General features: G+C 53.5%; 1 protein-coding gene and 1 long non-coding RNA gene across 2 annotated transcripts; one reads left to right on the forward strand and one right to left on the reverse strand.

Moving 5' to 3' along the window:
* Positions 1-456: 456 nt before the first annotated feature.
* On the reverse strand, positions 457-14,477 carry PEX6 (peroxisomal biogenesis factor 6). The gene is made up of 17 exons (XM_030268895.4): positions 13,600-14,477; positions 13,363-13,523; positions 12,602-12,685; positions 11,835-11,937; positions 11,529-11,665; positions 11,337-11,448; positions 8,517-8,725; positions 8,185-8,377; positions 7,759-7,835; positions 7,532-7,664; positions 5,125-5,330; positions 4,966-5,027; positions 4,414-4,522; positions 3,582-3,698; positions 2,914-2,991; positions 1,390-1,529; positions 457-1,078 (listed from the first exon to the last, which is right to left on the reverse strand). The coding sequence occupies exons 1-17, from the start codon at positions 14,455-14,457 to the stop codon at positions 942-944; spliced, it is 2,916 nt and encodes a 971-aa protein (XP_030124755.4). The 5' UTR covers positions 14,458-14,477; the 3' UTR covers positions 457-941.
* Positions 14,478-14,516: 39 nt separating this feature from the next.
* On the forward strand, positions 14,517-17,387 carry LOC140683787 (uncharacterized). Its single transcript, XR_012055270.1, has 2 exons — positions 14,517-14,675; positions 15,353-17,387. It is a non-coding gene; the product is annotated as an uncharacterized lncRNA (long non-coding RNA).
* The last annotated feature ends 103 nt before the right edge of the window (positions 17,388-17,490 follow it).

The raw sequence follows: 17,490 nt of genomic DNA on the forward strand, positions 1-17,490 counted from the left end.
GGGTCTGGGCCAAGTGGTACTCAGCACAAATTAGTGCAGAATGGGAAGCTCCAGGCTGTTCCAAACAAAGTTTGAGTATTTCCAATGCTGAAGCTCCCCTTCTCCCTGTGACATGACTTTCCTCTTGTTCAATGGGAATTCCTTTGCTGCCACTTGCTCCCATTGCCTCATGTTCTTCACCCAGTGTCTCCAGCAAGAACTGGGCTCCTTCTGCAGAGGGAGCTCAGCTCACAGCCAGGCAAGTTCCTCTCCCTCAGGCCTTCCTCATCCACCACGGGCTCCAGCCATTCTGGCAGGATGAGAGTGGCCCCAGTCTAGTTCACAGGTGTGCTTCCCTCTCTACTTACAGGACAATGATCTCTCTGCACCACCCAGCCCACCCAAAATTTTGCAGGGATTTTCCTGAGCCTACAGACACCATCAGAAGCAATAACTTGAGGTCAGGCAATGAGCACCTAGTGCTAAAAAACCTGTATTTATTCAGAGACTATGTCAAGTCCAAGCCAGCTGAAGCAGCAGTGCCCTGGGTCCTGCTGCCCCTCTGGCCAGCACCTCTCACTGGGGGCTGACAGCCTAAGAAGCAGCTGCCTCCAGCCCTACACGTGATGCCAAACCAGGTGCAGTTTGAGCCTTGCTCCACCACCAGTGAATGGTCTGTCACCCATGGAGACACCACTACACTGCCCACAGCTTTGTCCCAGCAAGGAAGTCACCCTGCTATGTTCCCAGCAGCCACAGCACATCGCTGACATGTGAGGGACTCTTACAGAAGCCACCACCCTCCTGGATGAACAGAGCAGCACTTCCACCAGGCCTTGGCTTGGGAAACTGCACAGACACTATTTCCACCCAAGCTCAAAAGAAGGGGGCCCGGGAGGCATCAGAGAAGAGCAGGCAGGTGCCTGTTTGTGCCTGTTCTCTAGTTCCAGCTCTGCTGAGCATTAGGAAGCCGCAAACTTCTGCTGGATAAGTCTGTACCTGAGCAGCTCCTGCTCAGAGACTGATGGCTGCAACCTGGCAGCAGCCTGCAGAAAGTCTTCCATGGTCAGGATCAGAGCAGACTTCTCAGTATCCAGTCCTGCATGACAGAAACAACATGAAAGGGCTGAGAACGGGGGCAGCAGGCAAGATCCAAAAGCCCACTCTCCAGCCATCAAAGACTGCAAGGAAAACCTGTGTCTCTCTCCTTCCCCATGGGGAAGCACTGGAATAGGAGATGACCACATCTGCAGAAACTGCCTGCCTGGCAATAACCCAGAGCCCAGCACTGTAGTCCCAAAGCTGCTGAGGATCTTTTCACACAGCCCAGCTACCAGCAGTGGTAACCCTCCTCTCTACCCCATGCTGGGCTGCTCCAGCAACTGGGACAGCTAAGGGCAGGGCTCCTACCTTCCTCAATCCACTCCACCTTGCGTTTGACAGCACACATCATGGCATCTGAACACAGGGCGTAGATGTCTGCTCCTGTCAGCTGAGCTGGGCATTTTTCTAGGATGGTGGTGAGATTCACAGAAGGATCCAGTTTAAACCTGCCAAGAGAGAAAATGGAGGTGTAAAGGCCAAGAAAAAACAGACCAGTGTGATTGGGCAAGAACAAGCAGAGTATCCATGTTTAGCCACTTCCAGAATGTGCTCTGCATGCTCAAAAAAAAAAAAAAAAAGTTTGCTTTACTGTATTTTTTTTTCAGTCACCTCTCTTTGAAACATCTCTGCAGCAAGGTCCTCTCTCCTGCTGAGCAGGATCAAAGGAAACTTTGAATCACAGCACCACAGCACAGCATGGCCTGAGTTGGAAGGGATCTTAAAGATCATCCAGCTCCAACTCCCCTGCCATAGGCAGGGACACCTTCCACTAGACAAGGATGCTCCAAGCCCCATCCAGCCTGGATTTGAACATGTCCAGGGACAGAGCATCTACAACTTCTGTGGATCTCTCTGGTTCCAGGCTAGGAAGCACAAAGGATGCAGGATGAACTCTCTAGAACACCATCTGCTTATGCCACTGGTGCTTGACTTCTCACCTAAATAAATGAAGTGCTCCACATGCCTGGGAACAACCTACAATCAGGGCTGGAAGAGAACATGCTTAATGACAGAGTACAAACCACTGTAACACCAAACCACCCCATCAGATCCACACTGCAGACAGTGAGCCTCCTTCAGCATGACCAGCAGCTGCTGGAGGGCACGGTGGCCAAGACACAGGGTGTGACAAGCTGCTTGCAGCCAGCCCACACTCTCACCTCTCCTACTAACTTAGGGTGACAGGCAGAGGTGATCACAGCTATCCAGGATAGAGTCCATGCAGAGGCAGTCACAGCCACTCACCCAGCTGTGGTGGGTGGCATCTGAATAGCAGGACTTGCTTTTCTCCCTCCAGAGATGCTCTCAGAAGCTCAGAGCAGCTCTAAAAGAACCAAACCCTGCTGCTCAGCAATCCTACACAACCAGTGATTGGGAAGACACATAGATCACTGTCTGAACACCCCTGAGCACCTCAGGAGTATAGGCAATGAACTGAACGGAGCTGCCTTCACACCTGGATTGGAAAACAGCAGAACTCTTGCAGGAATCAAATGGGAGCTTCCCGTCCTGCAGCTGCACTGCAGTCTCAACTACACCATCAGGATCTGGCTGAGCGCCTTAAGAAGAGCACAGTGGCTGGAAAAGTCTACCAACCCCTCCACTTGGACAGGCAGGCTGAGCTTCACCCATCTTGTAGAAAAACCAGTCTCAGGTCAGCTTCTGGAAATTGCTCTGTCCTCCTGCCCTACCCACTGGCTGCGGCTCAGTGACCTCAGGTGCTCCCCAGGGCTCAGACATGAAGGCAAGATGGAGCACGTTAGGCATCAACCCCAGGAGGGCTGTGACCTCCTGGAAGGTGGTGAGAGGACACTGCACAGGGTCACTCACTTCCTGGTGACGGCGCTCAGCACCTGCAGCTGTGACTCCCGGTCCTCGCTGATGCCCACATAGACCAGCTTGTCAAACCTGTCAGAAGAGAGAAGGCAGCTGGGAACAGGCCAAAGCAAACATGACACAAGTGCTCAGCCCTGTGCACCAGGAGCTGAAGGGTGGCTCTGGGACAGCTCCTTTTGCTGTCCAGTTCATGGATGATACAGAGCCTGAAGCAGTCCATGTGCTGGAGGGCAGGGCTGCTCGGAGGGACAGCAGCAGGCTGGGGAAATGGACTGACAGGAACCACACGGGGTCCAACAACAGCAGATACAAAGTGCTGCCCCAGGACAAGCAAGTCCCAGGCTTGAGGACTGTGGGGGGCAGCTGTGCAGAAAGGGCCCTGGGGCACCAATTCCTGTCATTGTTTGCTACAACAGCAGGTCCTTCATTGCCCTGCTGTGCTGCTGGGGCAGTAACCAGAATATGGTGGGGGCAACAAGCCATGGTATCTTATGCGACTTCTACAACCAGAGGCACCAGCCTCCTCTTGGCTTCCTGTGAGCCAGGGGCCTTCACAAACAATCTCTGTAGAGGGAACATGGTGGGGACACAGTCCTGCTCACCATGGCCTGAGGAGCTCAGGGGAACCCCCCTGGAGTGAGGCAGGGCAGGATGTGACATACCTGCCCGGCCGTAGCAGAGCTGTGTCCAAGAGGTCAGGCCTGTTCGTGGCTCCAATGACAAACACCTCTCTGGTGGAATGAAGGCCGTCAAGCTCTGCAAGGAGCTGTGAGACAACTCTGCAGGGAGCAAGACAGGATATTTAGAACTAGGCCTTGGCAAGTCACCCAGTGTCTCCCTCAGCCACCAATGGAAAAGGAAGAAGTGAGGCCAGTGGCAGGTCCATTTCTTGGACTTCAGCTCCTATTTCTCTTCCCTGAAGAGCCCTTACACAGCCATCCAGACTTCTCCATTAGCACAGCCACTAAGCACGTGGGCTCACTGCAAAGTAGTCTAAATCCCAGACAGTCCTTCAGAACAGAAGACTGGATGGGGACTGCCAGCTTAGCAGAAGAGCAGAGGAGGCCTAGGGAAAATAACTCTGTGTCTGGGTATCTCTAAGCTGTACACTCTTTGCTTCCATCATAAACAGCTGAAAGGTTTCCCACCACAGGGAAACAGCAGCTTATAGGAGAACAGAACAGCAGGGGTGTGAAGGATGACCTTGGAGAGGCCAAAGGGAGCACTTGGCAGCCACAGAAGCAGATGGAGGAGACTGTCTTAACCAAATGTTTGCACAACTAGCTTGGGCAATCGGGAACCTGAGGCAATGCAAACAGCAGTACTAATGTTCAGAGAGAAGAGACAGGCCATGCTGAGAGCTGAAGAGAGAAGAGAGGGGAAAAAACAGAGAAAGAGAGGTGGAATGGACTCTGCCTTTCAGGGCAATCTCATGCACTGCCTGCAGCTGAGGCAGGAATCCTGCTCTCCCAAGGACACCCGATGCTCACTCACCTGTCCATGACACCCCCTGAATCTCCACTTCGCCCACGACTGGGGGCCAGGGAATCCAGTTCATCAAAGAAGATAATGCAGGGAGCAGCTGCCCTGGCTCTGGCAAACACTGTGAGGAGACAGCACAAAAGGTGAAAACGACATGGAGGAGCAGTCAACAGCAATAGGATCTGCTACATTTCCAGCAGGGAAGAGCTGTGGATGGAAACCTGATGTCCACTGTATCACCACCACCAACTGCTCCTGCCTGAGTGGCTCAATAGACTGGGGACAGGCAGCAGGATAAGCAGGATGGGCCCTGAGGCTCAGCTGTGTCTCTAAGGAGCTGCTGTCTTGTCCGCAACACCAGGGACAGGAGCAACAGGAGCAGAGAGAGCAGGAGGGGAAGCTGCAGGGAGCAGGGAACGGACTGTAGGAGACAGCTGGGTTCAAGGCCTTGCTGAGAGCTGTGGGTGGGAGTTGGGAATTGGGGTTTAAGCACTGCTTCCTTCCCTGCAGCACTACAGAAAAGCCCCGTCTCCCCCTGTGCAGGAGCAGGATGCACATCCTCACCACTGCGCACGTTCTCCTCGCTCTGCCCAACGTACATGTTGATAAGCTCTGGCCCTTTCACGCTGTGGGGCAGGGAGAAGAGGAAGCCAATTAGAGGACACACATCCCCTGCCAGGAGGAAATCAGATCCATTGTGTGAACCCCCTTCACATTTCTCACCTAAGGAATGTCATGGTGCACGTGGTTGCCACAGCTTTTGCCAGCAAGGTCTTTCCTGTCCCTGGAGGCCCATACAGCAGCAGACCAGAGCGGCACAGACCCAGTGATAGCAGCTCTGGGTGCTCCAAGGGCAACTGGATAGTGTCCAGGATCTCCTTCTTCACCTCCTGCAGCCCACCAACATCCTGCCAGGACACTGAGGGGATCTGCCAAGAGAAGGAGAATCCGTGTCCGTACTTACTCCTAAGCCCCGAGCATGCCTGGGCAGCTCCAGTATCCACATTTCCCCTCTTCTGAGCTTTGCAAGGGAGAAACCAAACTGTACAAACACATCCCCAGGCACACTGCACTCGCAGAGTGCACTTCATCTCCAATCCTCCACTGCCCCTTGTATGATCTGTCAGAAAGAATACTCCAGGGAAAGAATCTGCCAGGGGTGCCTGCAGCTTTGAGCGGAGAGAGTCTTGCTGCAGACAGCCTTTGGGATGCATGAGGAAAGTTAAAATAAGAATAAAAAAATTAAAAAAGGAATCTGGATCTTGCAACTATGAGTGACTTGTGTTCAGGACACCTTGTCCCCCACAGGGGTGAGACTGTGCAAGGGCTTCACGCCTTGCAGAGGGACAGAACCTGGGCTGCCAGGACCTCTGTGATGGCAAGGAGGATGTGAGGGAGAGACATCCTGCAGGACAGTGTATGGAACACTCACTGCTCTTGAAAGAGGGGGGATGCAAGAACAAAGTCCATGTATGCTCACGAGAAATAGATAGGGATGGGGTCTATGTGACATATGAGGGGACATAGAGAACAAGAGAGAAGAAACCAAACATGAGACAGGTGAGCCAAAGCCTCTTGGGTAATACAATGCTGAGCAAAACTATCCCAGAGCATGCTGCTGCTCTGCTCACCACTTTAGGAATAGTTAGAATGCCACAGCACGCATGACATCCTCCTGAGAGTCAGAGCAGCTCTCCTGGGAAAGCACCACACTTCCCCCCCAACCTGCCGGCTGTTGATGCCAGCACAAGTGGGGAGTTTAAAAATAGCTTAGGGCAAAATTTCCCCCCCCTCAGCCAATTTGCATCTCCTTCCTTCACTACTGGAAATGATGTTATCTTATTTTATTCCTTTAGCTGTCCACCAGGAAAATTAGGTCAAACAAAACAAGGATTTTCTGAAAAAAAACCCAACTTTAAAAGCAAAAGGTCACAGGCCCTTCTTCTGCAGTGACAATGAATGGAAGAGCTGCCCCCTCCTCTGCACTTTTGCTCATTCTGCCTTCCTAGAAAGAGCTCTACCGACATGAGCACAGGAGCTGGAAAACTGCAGCAAGGCTGTTTTCAGAGGAGCACATTGTAAGTCTAAGACATGGTGCAGGCACTGTTAACAAGTGGAGGTTTGGAATCAGTTCTCTCCAGAAGGCCCAGACCGTAAGTGCAGACAAATGTGTGACTAACCAGAAAGTGCAAGCAGGGAACTGAAAGCAATGTTACGTTCAGAGTATCCAGGTCTGCTAATGGGCTTCCTGACCTCAACCAATTACTAAGAAATCAATAAAGGAATGTAAAATACAAACAAAATTAACTCCCATTCACACAGCTCACTGCTGAGCATGCTCTGTGGTTATTTGTCTTATAGCAAACTTGGCGAATGCCATAAAACAGAGCTCACTGCATGAATTAAATGGGCAGCTGGGGAAGGTGCCAGAAGAACTGCTCCAAGGCCAAGGCTTCCTGTCCTGTACTAAACTCAGTTGTTGGCACTCATGGGCACAGAAAAGAGGTTCTGATCACTTTGTTTGGTCCTCACACCACATTACCCAGCCAAACCAGTTACCCCAGATGCTGCTTCCCGGAGCGCCGAGCTGCCAGAGGCAGATCAGACCCCTTCTGAGAAGCTGACTGCTGGTTTTCTCAGACTCTCTGTGTTACTTTCCCTGAAGAAACGCCAAGTTGTTCAAACTGCCTGTCTGTCAGAAAAGTCCACGCCAGCTCAAGCAGCATCCAAGGCCAGAGATCAAGTCTAAGACTTATCACACATGTGGAGAAACTCCCTCAGCAGCCTGTGCCACAGCCTCTCTGTTCCCTCAGGCCAGGTGGCTGGGGAGATCTCAGGGAGGTAGGCTTTGCCTCCCAAGAGGCTGAGCTGCACAGCTGGCACCCCTCCAGCACCAGCCAATTAAGTCATCTGCAATTAGCACTGCAAAAGCTTTCCTGGCAAATTCCAAGAGGGTAAAAATGGATGGGGGGAAGTCCAGAGGACTGTTTCCCACTGAAAGCTGAGGGAATACATGGAAGGACAGAGCAGGAAGCAATGTGTCAGAACATAGCCCTGCAAGATCTGTGACGGGCATCTTGAGCCAAGAGCTCTGCAGAACCCACCCCCTCCTTATGCCCCAACATCTCACCTTTGGGGCTCCCACTGCCTGCGAGTGGGCGTCATGCAGCTGGTCCAGTGCAGCACTAAAATCTTCCTCGAGCACCGGGAACCCTGCAGTGCAAAAATCCCTCTCCACTTCTTCGCTCAGTCCACCTGGAAAACTGGTGAGGAAAGAAAGGGAAAGGAGTCGGGCTCTGCCCCACTACTGACTGCAGCCCCTACCCTCCCCACTCCCTGGCCTGCTGCCTGTGCTACCTCAAGGCCTGGATGCGGGTGCAAGCAGCCCGGCTGCTGTGGGACAACAAGGCACAGAAATCTCCCAGCACAAATCCCTGTGAATGTGGAAACAAAGAGCATCAGTTCAGTCCCTCGCCACAACTACACCTAGGCCATTGAAAGTATGGGGGAAAATTCCTTGCAGAGCTGTTCCTTGCTTAAAGGCTCTAGCTTCATTTATTTTTTTCTTAGCAGAACTGAACATCAGCCAACAACTCTGCAAAAGGTGAAGTCTGTAGGCGCTAGAAATCTGCATTAAAAAGCTTATGTCTGAGCACCAGGATTAACCACTAGATAAGTTGTCTGGGCTGTGGGAATTACCCCCTTTCTCCAAGGCCAGCTAGGGGAAATTGGCCCAGCACTCCCAGCCTGCCCATCCCCACATGCTGCTGTGGTTTTACTCACGGCAGTCCTGCGGGCCAGCTTGGACAGGCTCACTTCTTTGCCCAGAGGCAGGCTGGCAGTCAGCATGCTCAGCATCAACCTCCTCTGCTCCTCTGAGGGGGCTTCGATCTTCACCTCATGAAGGAAAGCAGTCTGCACATCTGTGGGAACATTCTGGGGCTTGCAGGTTGTGCCAATCACCAGGACAGGGTGGCTGTGGGGAGAAAGGAGACAGTGCATGGTCTCAGCTCTGTGGAAATACCCTCTTACATTATCATCACATATGCCAACTCACTCTCCCTTGGCAGAAGCAATTACCTGAGATGCCCACAGCAAACGTGCAAGGTCCATACCTCAGTGCTGGGTCTGTGTCCAGGAGCAGCTGCCTCAGAGTAGCAATGACCCTGGCATCCTCCCCGAGCCCGTCTCGGTCTCTGCCAAGCACCTCGATGTCTTTCAGCAGCAGCACACAGGGCTGGTACTGCTGGGCTTGGTTGAAGGCCACCTGTACTTTCTCCTCTGTGGCTGCACTGGTGTCACTGCACAAACTGACGCAATCGACCTGCCAGACACACCACACAAGGCAATTGCAACATGCACGGCTGGGGGGCCTAGGACAACATTCCACAAAGCTTTCCGCAGGCAATTCAGGGCTCAGAGGAGATCAAACTCGGTATTTCCCAGAGACACATTCAGGTCATATTCAAAACAGGCACAATCTGGATGCCTTAGCATGGATAAATGACTGTTTCTTCCTTCTCTACAAGAGGTGAGGTAGACAGGAGGGCCTTATCTGAAAAAAGTGAGGCAAAGGGACCACAGAAATCGATACAGTGGATATCACAGCTGAGCAACCTAAGATGGAAGGGAGGTGAGAGCTGTGGAAGACAGGGAGAACAAAGTACCTTGCAGAACAGTGCAGTTAGTAGAGAAGGAGACCCAGGAAACTGCTCAACCAGTACGCAGGAGGAAGGCAAAGGTGACGGGTGTTTGGGGGGAAGTTATAGATGGCCAGAGGCCCAGACACTGTTTACAAAGCAAACACTTGATGAAGTCATCCAAGGGAAGAGGTGACTGGTGAGCCTTTGACAGCAGCCTGGGAACAGGCAGTGCTGCCTCCTGGTGCTGCGAGGTTGTCCAGGGAGACCCAAACCATCCCCGGGATTCCCTGAGTTTCATCTTCACAAAAGGCAGCCTGAAGCAGGGAGAACAATTCCCTAAAGGGTAAGGAGAGGGACACAGAGCAGAGGAACTCCTGTGCTCCATGTACTATAGAAAAAATCCAGGAGTTAGGGCTGTGGCAGGCCTAATGGCAGCAGCATCTGTATGCAAGAACTGAAAGGCAGAGAGAAAGGACAAAAAATTGTTTATCATCAAGTGGTGGACATTAGAGTGAGGAAGAATTACTGTGTCCTGGTGGGATGGTAGACACAACAGTCAGAGAAAGGGAAGAGCAGAGGAATGGCAGTGTAAGCACTGCAATCAGTGAGAAAGGGAGGGGAGATTGTAAAAGCTGGGGGAGGAGAGCAAGACGCTCAGAAAATATTTCTGTCTTTTATAGTAACTGTGTTAGTCTTTAAAAGCAGCTCACAACCCTGAAACCAGAGCTGTAGCCTTGCACACACACCCCACTAGAACCTGAGGCCACCTGACAGGACATGACAGTGACAGCGTGCTCCCCAGCACATCCTAAACATGGATCTGAAGGTCCTGTGAAATCCCTGCAATCCTGCATTGGATCCCAAGAGCAGTGGCACATCTTCAGAAAAGTCAGAGCTCAGCACCACAAAGGATCATGTCCAGATGAGCTGCACAGCAGCGGGCCAAGGCACTATCTAGCTGCTCCACTGCAGTGTTACAACTTTACTTGGAGAGAAAAGAACAGGAAGAGAGTTTACTCTAAAAATATCCACCAAAAGAAGGAGCAAGCCCACAATTTCCTTCAACAAAAAGAAGAATCTTCCAACCTTGTTCTTTCAGTTTTTCTTCTTCTTCCATGTCCTTTCAGAATTTCAGAAAGCCTCCTAGAAAAGTCACTACGTGACTTCCTCTCATTTTTGCAAATGTATCTCTACAGATTCAAAGAAATGAAAGCATTTGGGGGATAATCCCGGACTGTCAGAGTGAACAAAAGAGGTATGCTAAAGGAAAATAGCAATTTTAACAAATCACTGAAAACTCTGCTGGTTCCAGAACCTTTTGTGTTGGACAGAGACAGGTGCTAGACCTCATTTTGGCCATCCAGGCACATACCATTCCCATCAAAATGGCTTTTCCCAGTCAGAAGTGGTTTTGTAACAGTAGATTTCTCACCCAAATACTCTGACCTACACAGAGAAACATCTCCTTTAGCTTGCTTGCTCTGACTGGCTTCATCTGACAGTCATAGGCCTCATGCTGGCACAGAGAAAAGGAAACACCTTCCATGCTCTGCTGACCTCTCAAGCTCTTGTGAAAAATCTCTTTCAAAAAGATCTTGTAAAAACTTGTATCAAACTCTCTCTAAATTCTTTATTTTTCAAGCTGAAGAATTTATTCAGCTTTTCCCCACAAAGAAACTGGTCTAGACCCCTGATCTTACCCAGTGTCCTTCTCCGAATTTTTCCAGTTCAGTTTTATGTTTTTGTGATGGGGAGACCAGAACTGTGCATGACGTTCAGTCTCTGTCAAGACATGGATTTGCACAGCAACAGCATCCACTCCTGAGTTTGTTCATAGAATGTGATCTGATTGTTTTTACACATATGGAGAGCAGAGCACAAGTTTCCATGGGGCCATTACCATAAAACCAAATCCTTAATACTGACAGTCAGCTGGAACTATATCATATTCCACATAAAACCAACTCCAGTGAATTTCACCTGCCACTTCACTGGTCTTGGGAGGGGGGTGTGGTGAATGTGAACACAGTTACACAGCAGCTGTTTTACATGCCAAAAGATTTTGAGCCGGGTCTGGTACGTGAAACCAAGAGCTGCTTTTCTTTTCCCTCTCAGCTAAAGAAGATCTCAGCATCATTTGTGCCTCACTTGTCTGCATCTGCACATGGAAGCAGCTCCTGGATAGACTCGTGTCATGGCTGCAGCAGGGCTCTTGGCAGGGCCGACGTAAAAAACATTTCCATAGTTCTCTGTCTGTAAATCCACCAATCCACTGGCTACAGGAAGAATTACCTTGAAGAGGTGGAGGTTGAGGCAGCTACACACAGCTCTGACAGCCAGCAGCTTCCCGCTGCCGCTCGGCCCCGAGAGGAGAACGCTGCCCACGCCGCTCAGTGCACTGGCCCTGTAACAGACCCCTGTCAGGTTTCCCTGTGGCCACGGTCCCACCTCTGCCAGGGCTCACTCCAAGGAATTCTCACTCACCGACAGTTCAGGTGAGGCCGAAGTGCATCGCAGAGCTGTTTCACGACATCAGAAAGTCCCGCAGGAGACAAACTGCTCCAGAACTCATTGCTGTTATAGGCTGGAGCAGATGGCACAGTGCTATTTGTTGAACCCACCTGCAAGAAAGCAAAAACACCCAAGTAAAGACAGGTGCCAAGTGGCAAAATCTGTCCTGAAATATCATTTTCCAATGGCAGGAGGCACAAGCCTCCACAGGTACATTTGTCATCCACAGTGCAAGCTCAGCCTCAGATTTCCTCTCTCTGCTCTCTACCAACATCTCACCAGATAGACAGACGTATTCTGGGTGTCCACCAGGTAACCCTCGGACTGCTCGTCTTCCACCATGCCTACGATCTTCTTCACCTTGAAATAAAGCTCTGGCCACCTAAGGGAAAAAAAACAAGCACCCTAAACTGCTTAGCCAAGATCTTGAAGGAAGGAACAATACAAATGTCAACAAGAAGATAGCTGATAAGCACAGGTAAGCAGAGAAACTTGTCCTCTTGCAGTATGCACAAGTATCATCCAATGTGAATGTTGGGAATGCCACTGGGAGCATCCTGGTACAAAGGGGACGTTCTCCCATTTAGCACAACTGTTCTAAAGCCACATGAGCAAAACCAAGAAAGGCAGAACTGATGGCCAAACAGAAAGTTTTTCTAACATGAACTCCTAGGGCTTATATTTTGTTGTTTGTCACAAGTTGAGAAACCCAGCTCCCACTCTGCTCTCTTTATGTGGCTCTGACTGCCCTCAGGCCACTCCTTCCTCTTCACTCTTTATTCCCATCAGTTGCTCGACCTCTTGTTTTCCTTTCTTCCATTCCTGACTATTTGAATGAGCTAACAGAGGCCTCTCTCTTAGCTTCAGCCCTCCATAATCCAACAAAAACATTTCCTTCTTCCCAGTATATTAACAGACAGATAAAACACTAAAATCCAGGGACGTACCAGAATGGAATAAACTGTCTGATTTCAAGAGAGTCAATCGTGGAAAAGTATCTCTGCTCTTCTGGTACCAAGTAATAGAGCCACAGTTTGTTGACCTACCTTAGGAATTTGTCTGCATTTAGTTCTATAAACTCAGCATTTCCAAATGTTGGAACACACAGGATGTCTCCCTCCTGGACCAGCCTACAAAAAACCCAGAGAGTTTCACCAGTGAAAGAGAGTAAATCCTTCTGGTTGTGTGCCCTCCCTGCCCTCCATCACAAGTGTTTTTACAGAAAATAATTTAACTATTCATACTGACTCATTCCTTGTCTGCAAATAAAACTTTCAATAGCCACTGAAAGATTTAGCACACACTGGATGGAAGCAGGCATACCCAGACTGCTAAGGGGAGGCTTCTGGGAATGGCAAGGAAAAATAATGTCTTTAGAGTGTCTCATTCAGACAAAATCTCCACCTTATCTATGGAATAGCTGGGGATCATTCCAACAGATAGCTTTAGAAGCCATATGAAAGATACTCAGGCGCAGGCATCAAAAGAGAAGGTGACAACACATCCAGTTTCCAGACTACTCAACTGAAAACTGGAATTATAAACACGGCCCACAGGGGAGGTTTGTGGGCTGCACTTGCAAGCCCTCAGCACTGCATGGTAAATCATGAGGCAGGAAACTTGAAGATGACTTCTGAAGGACAGGACAAGCAAAGTGTTGTGTCCAAGCTGAACATACTCGTCGTAAGACAATGCGAGGGGATATTCTAAAACTACTCAGCACCTGCCCTAGGGGTGTCGATGTGCACCTCCCCAGTGTGTGGCACACGCACACTGTGTATCTCACAGTCCGCCGCGCAGAGCTCACCGCGGCCTTTGGAAGTGCCTGTAGAGCACGCAGTCGTAGCTTCCCCGAGTGCTGTAGGCCGGCGAGCAGACGATCTCCAGCTGCAGCTCCTTGGCGAACGGGGGCACAGACAGCACGGACCGGCTGCCCTTCCCATCCGCGGCGCCGGTCCTTTCGTACCTCTGCGGAGAGGCCGGGGCGCACCGTGAGCCGCGGCTGCTGCGGGCCCGCTGCCCGGGATGCCCGGCCCCGGCTCACCTGCAGGCGGAGGTGCGCGGGGGCGGCGGGGTCGCAGCCCAGGTTGAAGGCCAGGGCCGGGGCCAGCAGCGCGGTGCCGTCGGCCAGGCCGCGCCGGGCGGCCCGCGGGTACTCCCAGGGCGGCGGCCGCGCCAGCAGCGCCGCCAGGTGCTCGCGGGCCGCCCCCTCCGCGCCCACCCGCACCCACTCGCCCTGGAACAGCCCCAGCGCCAGCAGCCCGCGCCGGCTCACCCACACCTCCGCCCCGCCGCCGCCCGCCCCGCCGGGCACCGCCCGCAGCCGCGGGCCGGCGGCGGCGGCGGCGAAGCGGGAGACGAGGGGCGGCGCGGCGGCGGCCGGGGGGCGGCCGCGGGCGGTGCCCGGCGGGGCGGGCGGCGGGGGCGCGAGGGTGGTGCGCGTCCCGGCGCCCAGCAACCCCTGGAGCGCCGGGCGCGCCTCCAGCACCAGCGGGCCCGGCCCGGGGCCCGGCCCCGGCAGCGCCTCGCCCCGCCGCGCCAGCACCGCGCCGCCCGCCAGCCTCCCCGCCCGCCCCGCCGCCCCCAGCAGCACCCAGGCGAGCGCCGGCGGGCGCCGCACGGGCCACACGGTCACCCTCCGGCCGGCCGCCAGCCCCAGCCGCCGCAGCAGCGCCCCGCGCAGCCACAGCTCCGCGCCGCGCTGCCCGCCCGCCTCCAGCGCCACGGCGCTCAGCAGCACCGGCTGCGCCCCGCCGCGCCCCGCCGGCCGCACCGCCAGCACCAGCGCGCCGCCCCGCCCGCGCAGCGCCGCGCACAGCCCCGCCGGCGCCAGCAGCAGCGCCGTGGCCGGCGACAGCTCGGCCGGCGGCGCGTCCAGCGGCCGCAGCACGGCCACCGCCATCGCGCCGCCGGCACAGGCAGCGGGGGCGGCCCGGGGCGGAGCGTGGCGGCCGCCCCGCCCCGCCGAGGCCGCAGAGCGGCGGCGCGGAGCGGCCCCGGACCGTGCTGGGGCGGCTGCGCTCCGGCGCTCGTTCCGGGCCGTGCCGGCGGCAGCGACGCCCGGTGATGCCGGCCCCTTCCTCCCCGGCTCCAGCAGTCTGCAGCCAGAGCCTGCGGAAGGTGGGACAGAGGGGGAATGTGGCCAAAATGCGGGTGGGGCTTTTGCTGTTCCGTGCCCACGCGAGCCTCACGGCCGCACAGTGTGGAATCGCAGGGAAAGGGCACTCGGAGCAGAACCGGTGCCCTCGCCAGTGGCAGCCTGAGATTTTTGCGGGCTGAACACCTGCACCTGGTTTAAAAGAATGGACTTGTATTGGTGTTAGTGCTGAATTAACCTACAAAATCATAGTATAGTCTAAGTTGGAAGGGGCCCAACTTCTGTCCCTGCACAGGACAGCCCCAGACAATGCCCAAGAGTATTGTCTAAACACCCGTTGAATTCTGTCGGGCTTGGTGCTGCGGCCGCTTCCCTGGGGAGCCTGTTCCAGTGCCCCACCACCCTCTTGAGTGAAGAAACTTTTCCTAATATCCAACCTAAAGCTCCCCTGATACAGCTTTAGAGCCATTCTCTGTGGTCCTGGCACTGGTCACCACAGACAAAAGACCAGATCAGTGTCTCCCCCACTGCTTTTATCGTGAGGAAGCTGCAGACTGTGATGGGGCCTCTCTTGCCCAGGCTGAACAGACCAAGTGGCCTCAGCTGCTCCTCACATGGCTTCCCGTCCAGACCCTTCACCATCTTTGTAGCCCTCCTTTGGAAACTCTCTAATAATTTTAATGTCTGTTTTACATTGCAGTGCCCAAAACTGCCCCCAGCACTCGAGGGGAGGCCGCCCCAGTGCAGAGCAGAGGGGGCAGTCCCCTTCCTCATCCATCAGGCGATGCTGTGCCTGATGCACCCAGGACAAGGTTGGCCCACACCTGAAGCAGTCTGGAGAAAGTCAGAGGCTCTGATCAGCGCCTGTACCCTCTGCCAGAGGGTGCTCGTTGTACCAAGTGCCTGTTGGGGATGCAAGATGAGGGTAATGAAACACAAACCTCGCAGGATTCTTTAATTCTGCATCCACAGCAGACGTCCAGACGTGCCCCTGCAGGGGTCTGTGGGAATAAGGGGGAGGAGTGAGGCTTCCAGCTGCCTCTGGGCTCCAGCCAGCCTCCTCCTTTCCTGGGCTGCTCGCCGTGTCCCATCGCCCCGCTCCACACGAGGGAGTGCTTACAAAGCGTTCGGACTCGCTGCCTCTGAGCTCCCAGACTGAAAATCCAACCTACAGCTTGGGAGGATTGGCCAAAACAAAGTGACACAGATATTAATATTGCTTATGTTGTACAGAAAAGGCACCACGAAGATGCTTCTGCAAATGCAACCCTGCAGCCTTCTCTGCTCTTCCCATCACTGGGACATAAGAAATATGTGACTACCAGTAGATGAAAAATGTAAATACCATTTTATCTCTGTTTTAAAATAAGGGAAATCAAGCAAAGAGAGTGGGACACTCCCACCACTGCCTTGCACCCCGCGGGTGCCTGGCAGCTTCCAGTCAGTGAAGAGATCTGCATGTGTAGAACACTGGCTTTGAATTTACTGTCTTCTCTTGCCTGGGCCACTGGGAAGGGATCTTCTGCTTGAGCAAGCCCAGCACTTGTGGCTGAGGGCTGCCTGAGGCTCCTTATAAAGGGAAGCTCATGGCACCAGGCCCTGATGTGGTCACCAGGACGGCTGTGGGGTCTCACATGGGCAGCAGTGGAGATGTGTGCAAGTGGCAGCATTACCTTATGTCAGGGTCACACTCTTGTCACTGGCCCAGGCCTGAACCAGCACTGGCTGAGCCATGGCTGGGTCTGGCTGCCACTGATCTCAGGATGGATCAAACCTAAAGCAACAACAAGAATGTTCTGCCCTACTCCTATTGCTACTCCCAGCAGTGACATTGGAGGACAGTGGGACTTCCTTGCCAGGGTTAGTGCAGGCAGCAGTGACTCCCTGCTCCGAGGAGGGCACCAGACCCTGTCACCAGGAGCTGAGTCTGGGCAGTCACTGCCATCCACCAGCATCTGTACCCCACAGCCACTTCCCAGCACGTAGGAAGTACCTCGGGCCAGTAGCCCTCCTCTTGGCTCCTCCTTCCCAGCATGTGGTGAGAGCTGGGAGCCCACCAGGCACTACCAGGAGCTCGAGTGGTCCGCACCCTGTGCATGCTGGAGCTACAGTGTCTCCCCTTGTAGCACTGGTGGTGGTGACGTGCTTGCTCTCACAGCACTGCAGCCAGCACAAGGCAAAGAGCCAGGCCATCTGCACGCAGGCAGAGCAAAGGGGAAAAAAAAAAAGGATTGCAAGCATCCAGTGCCAGCGTGGCACAGCCCAAATAAAAGGTTTGCAGATGCTGCTCAGGCAGGATTAGGCCTCCAATGTGCTAAGTCTCGGCTCTCAGTGAGCCTAATTGCTGCTGCAATAAGCCCTGGCTGGTCCTTTCCTGAACCGTGCTCCCCACAGCCCCCCCAGCAAACTTTTTTTTTTCCCCAGCAAAGCTTGTATTTGCCATGCATATGTTACCCCTCCCCCAAGCCGCCTGGTGGGGTCTGGCCAAGCAAAGGAGGGGAAAAGCAGGAAATCTGCATGTGCCACTTACTGCTCTGCTCTTCCCAGGAACTGTCCCCCCACTCTCCCCCTATCCAGCACAGTCTGTGACTGCATCCGTGAGAGCAGCCAGGCCCAGCAGCAGAGGCAGGACCAGGTGACAGCATCGGTACCTGGCCACACACCCCCTGAGCTGCAATAAGACACTTTCCAAATGGGAATTACTGATATTTTAATAAAACCCTCTGATAATTTTCCATTATGTTTTGGCTGGTAGATGAAACTGGAGGTGTTCCAGGAGAGCTGTCAAGGCATGTGCATGGGCTGGTTCAGCAACTGCCATGAGATGTGTCAAAGGAA

The sequence above is a fragment of the Taeniopygia guttata genome, chromosome 3 (assembly GCF_048771995.1).
Source record: "Taeniopygia guttata chromosome 3, bTaeGut7.mat, whole genome shotgun sequence".
NCBI classification, from domain to species: Eukaryota; Metazoa; Chordata; class Aves; order Passeriformes; family Estrildidae; genus Taeniopygia; species Taeniopygia guttata.

Coding starts and splice junctions, on each gene's coding strand:
- PEX6 (XM_030268895.4), bottom strand. CDS start 14,457: ATGGCGGTGGCCGTGCTGCGGCCGCTGGACGCGCCGCCGGCCGAGCTG. Junction 11,666..11,834: donor AGAATACGTCTGTCTATCTG/GTGAGATGTTGG, acceptor GCTTTCTTGCAG/GTGGGTTCAACAAATAGCAC. Junction 7,836..8,184: donor AGCTGGCCCGCAGGACTGCC/GTGAGTAAAACC, acceptor CCACATTCACAG/GGATTTGTGCTGGGAGATTT.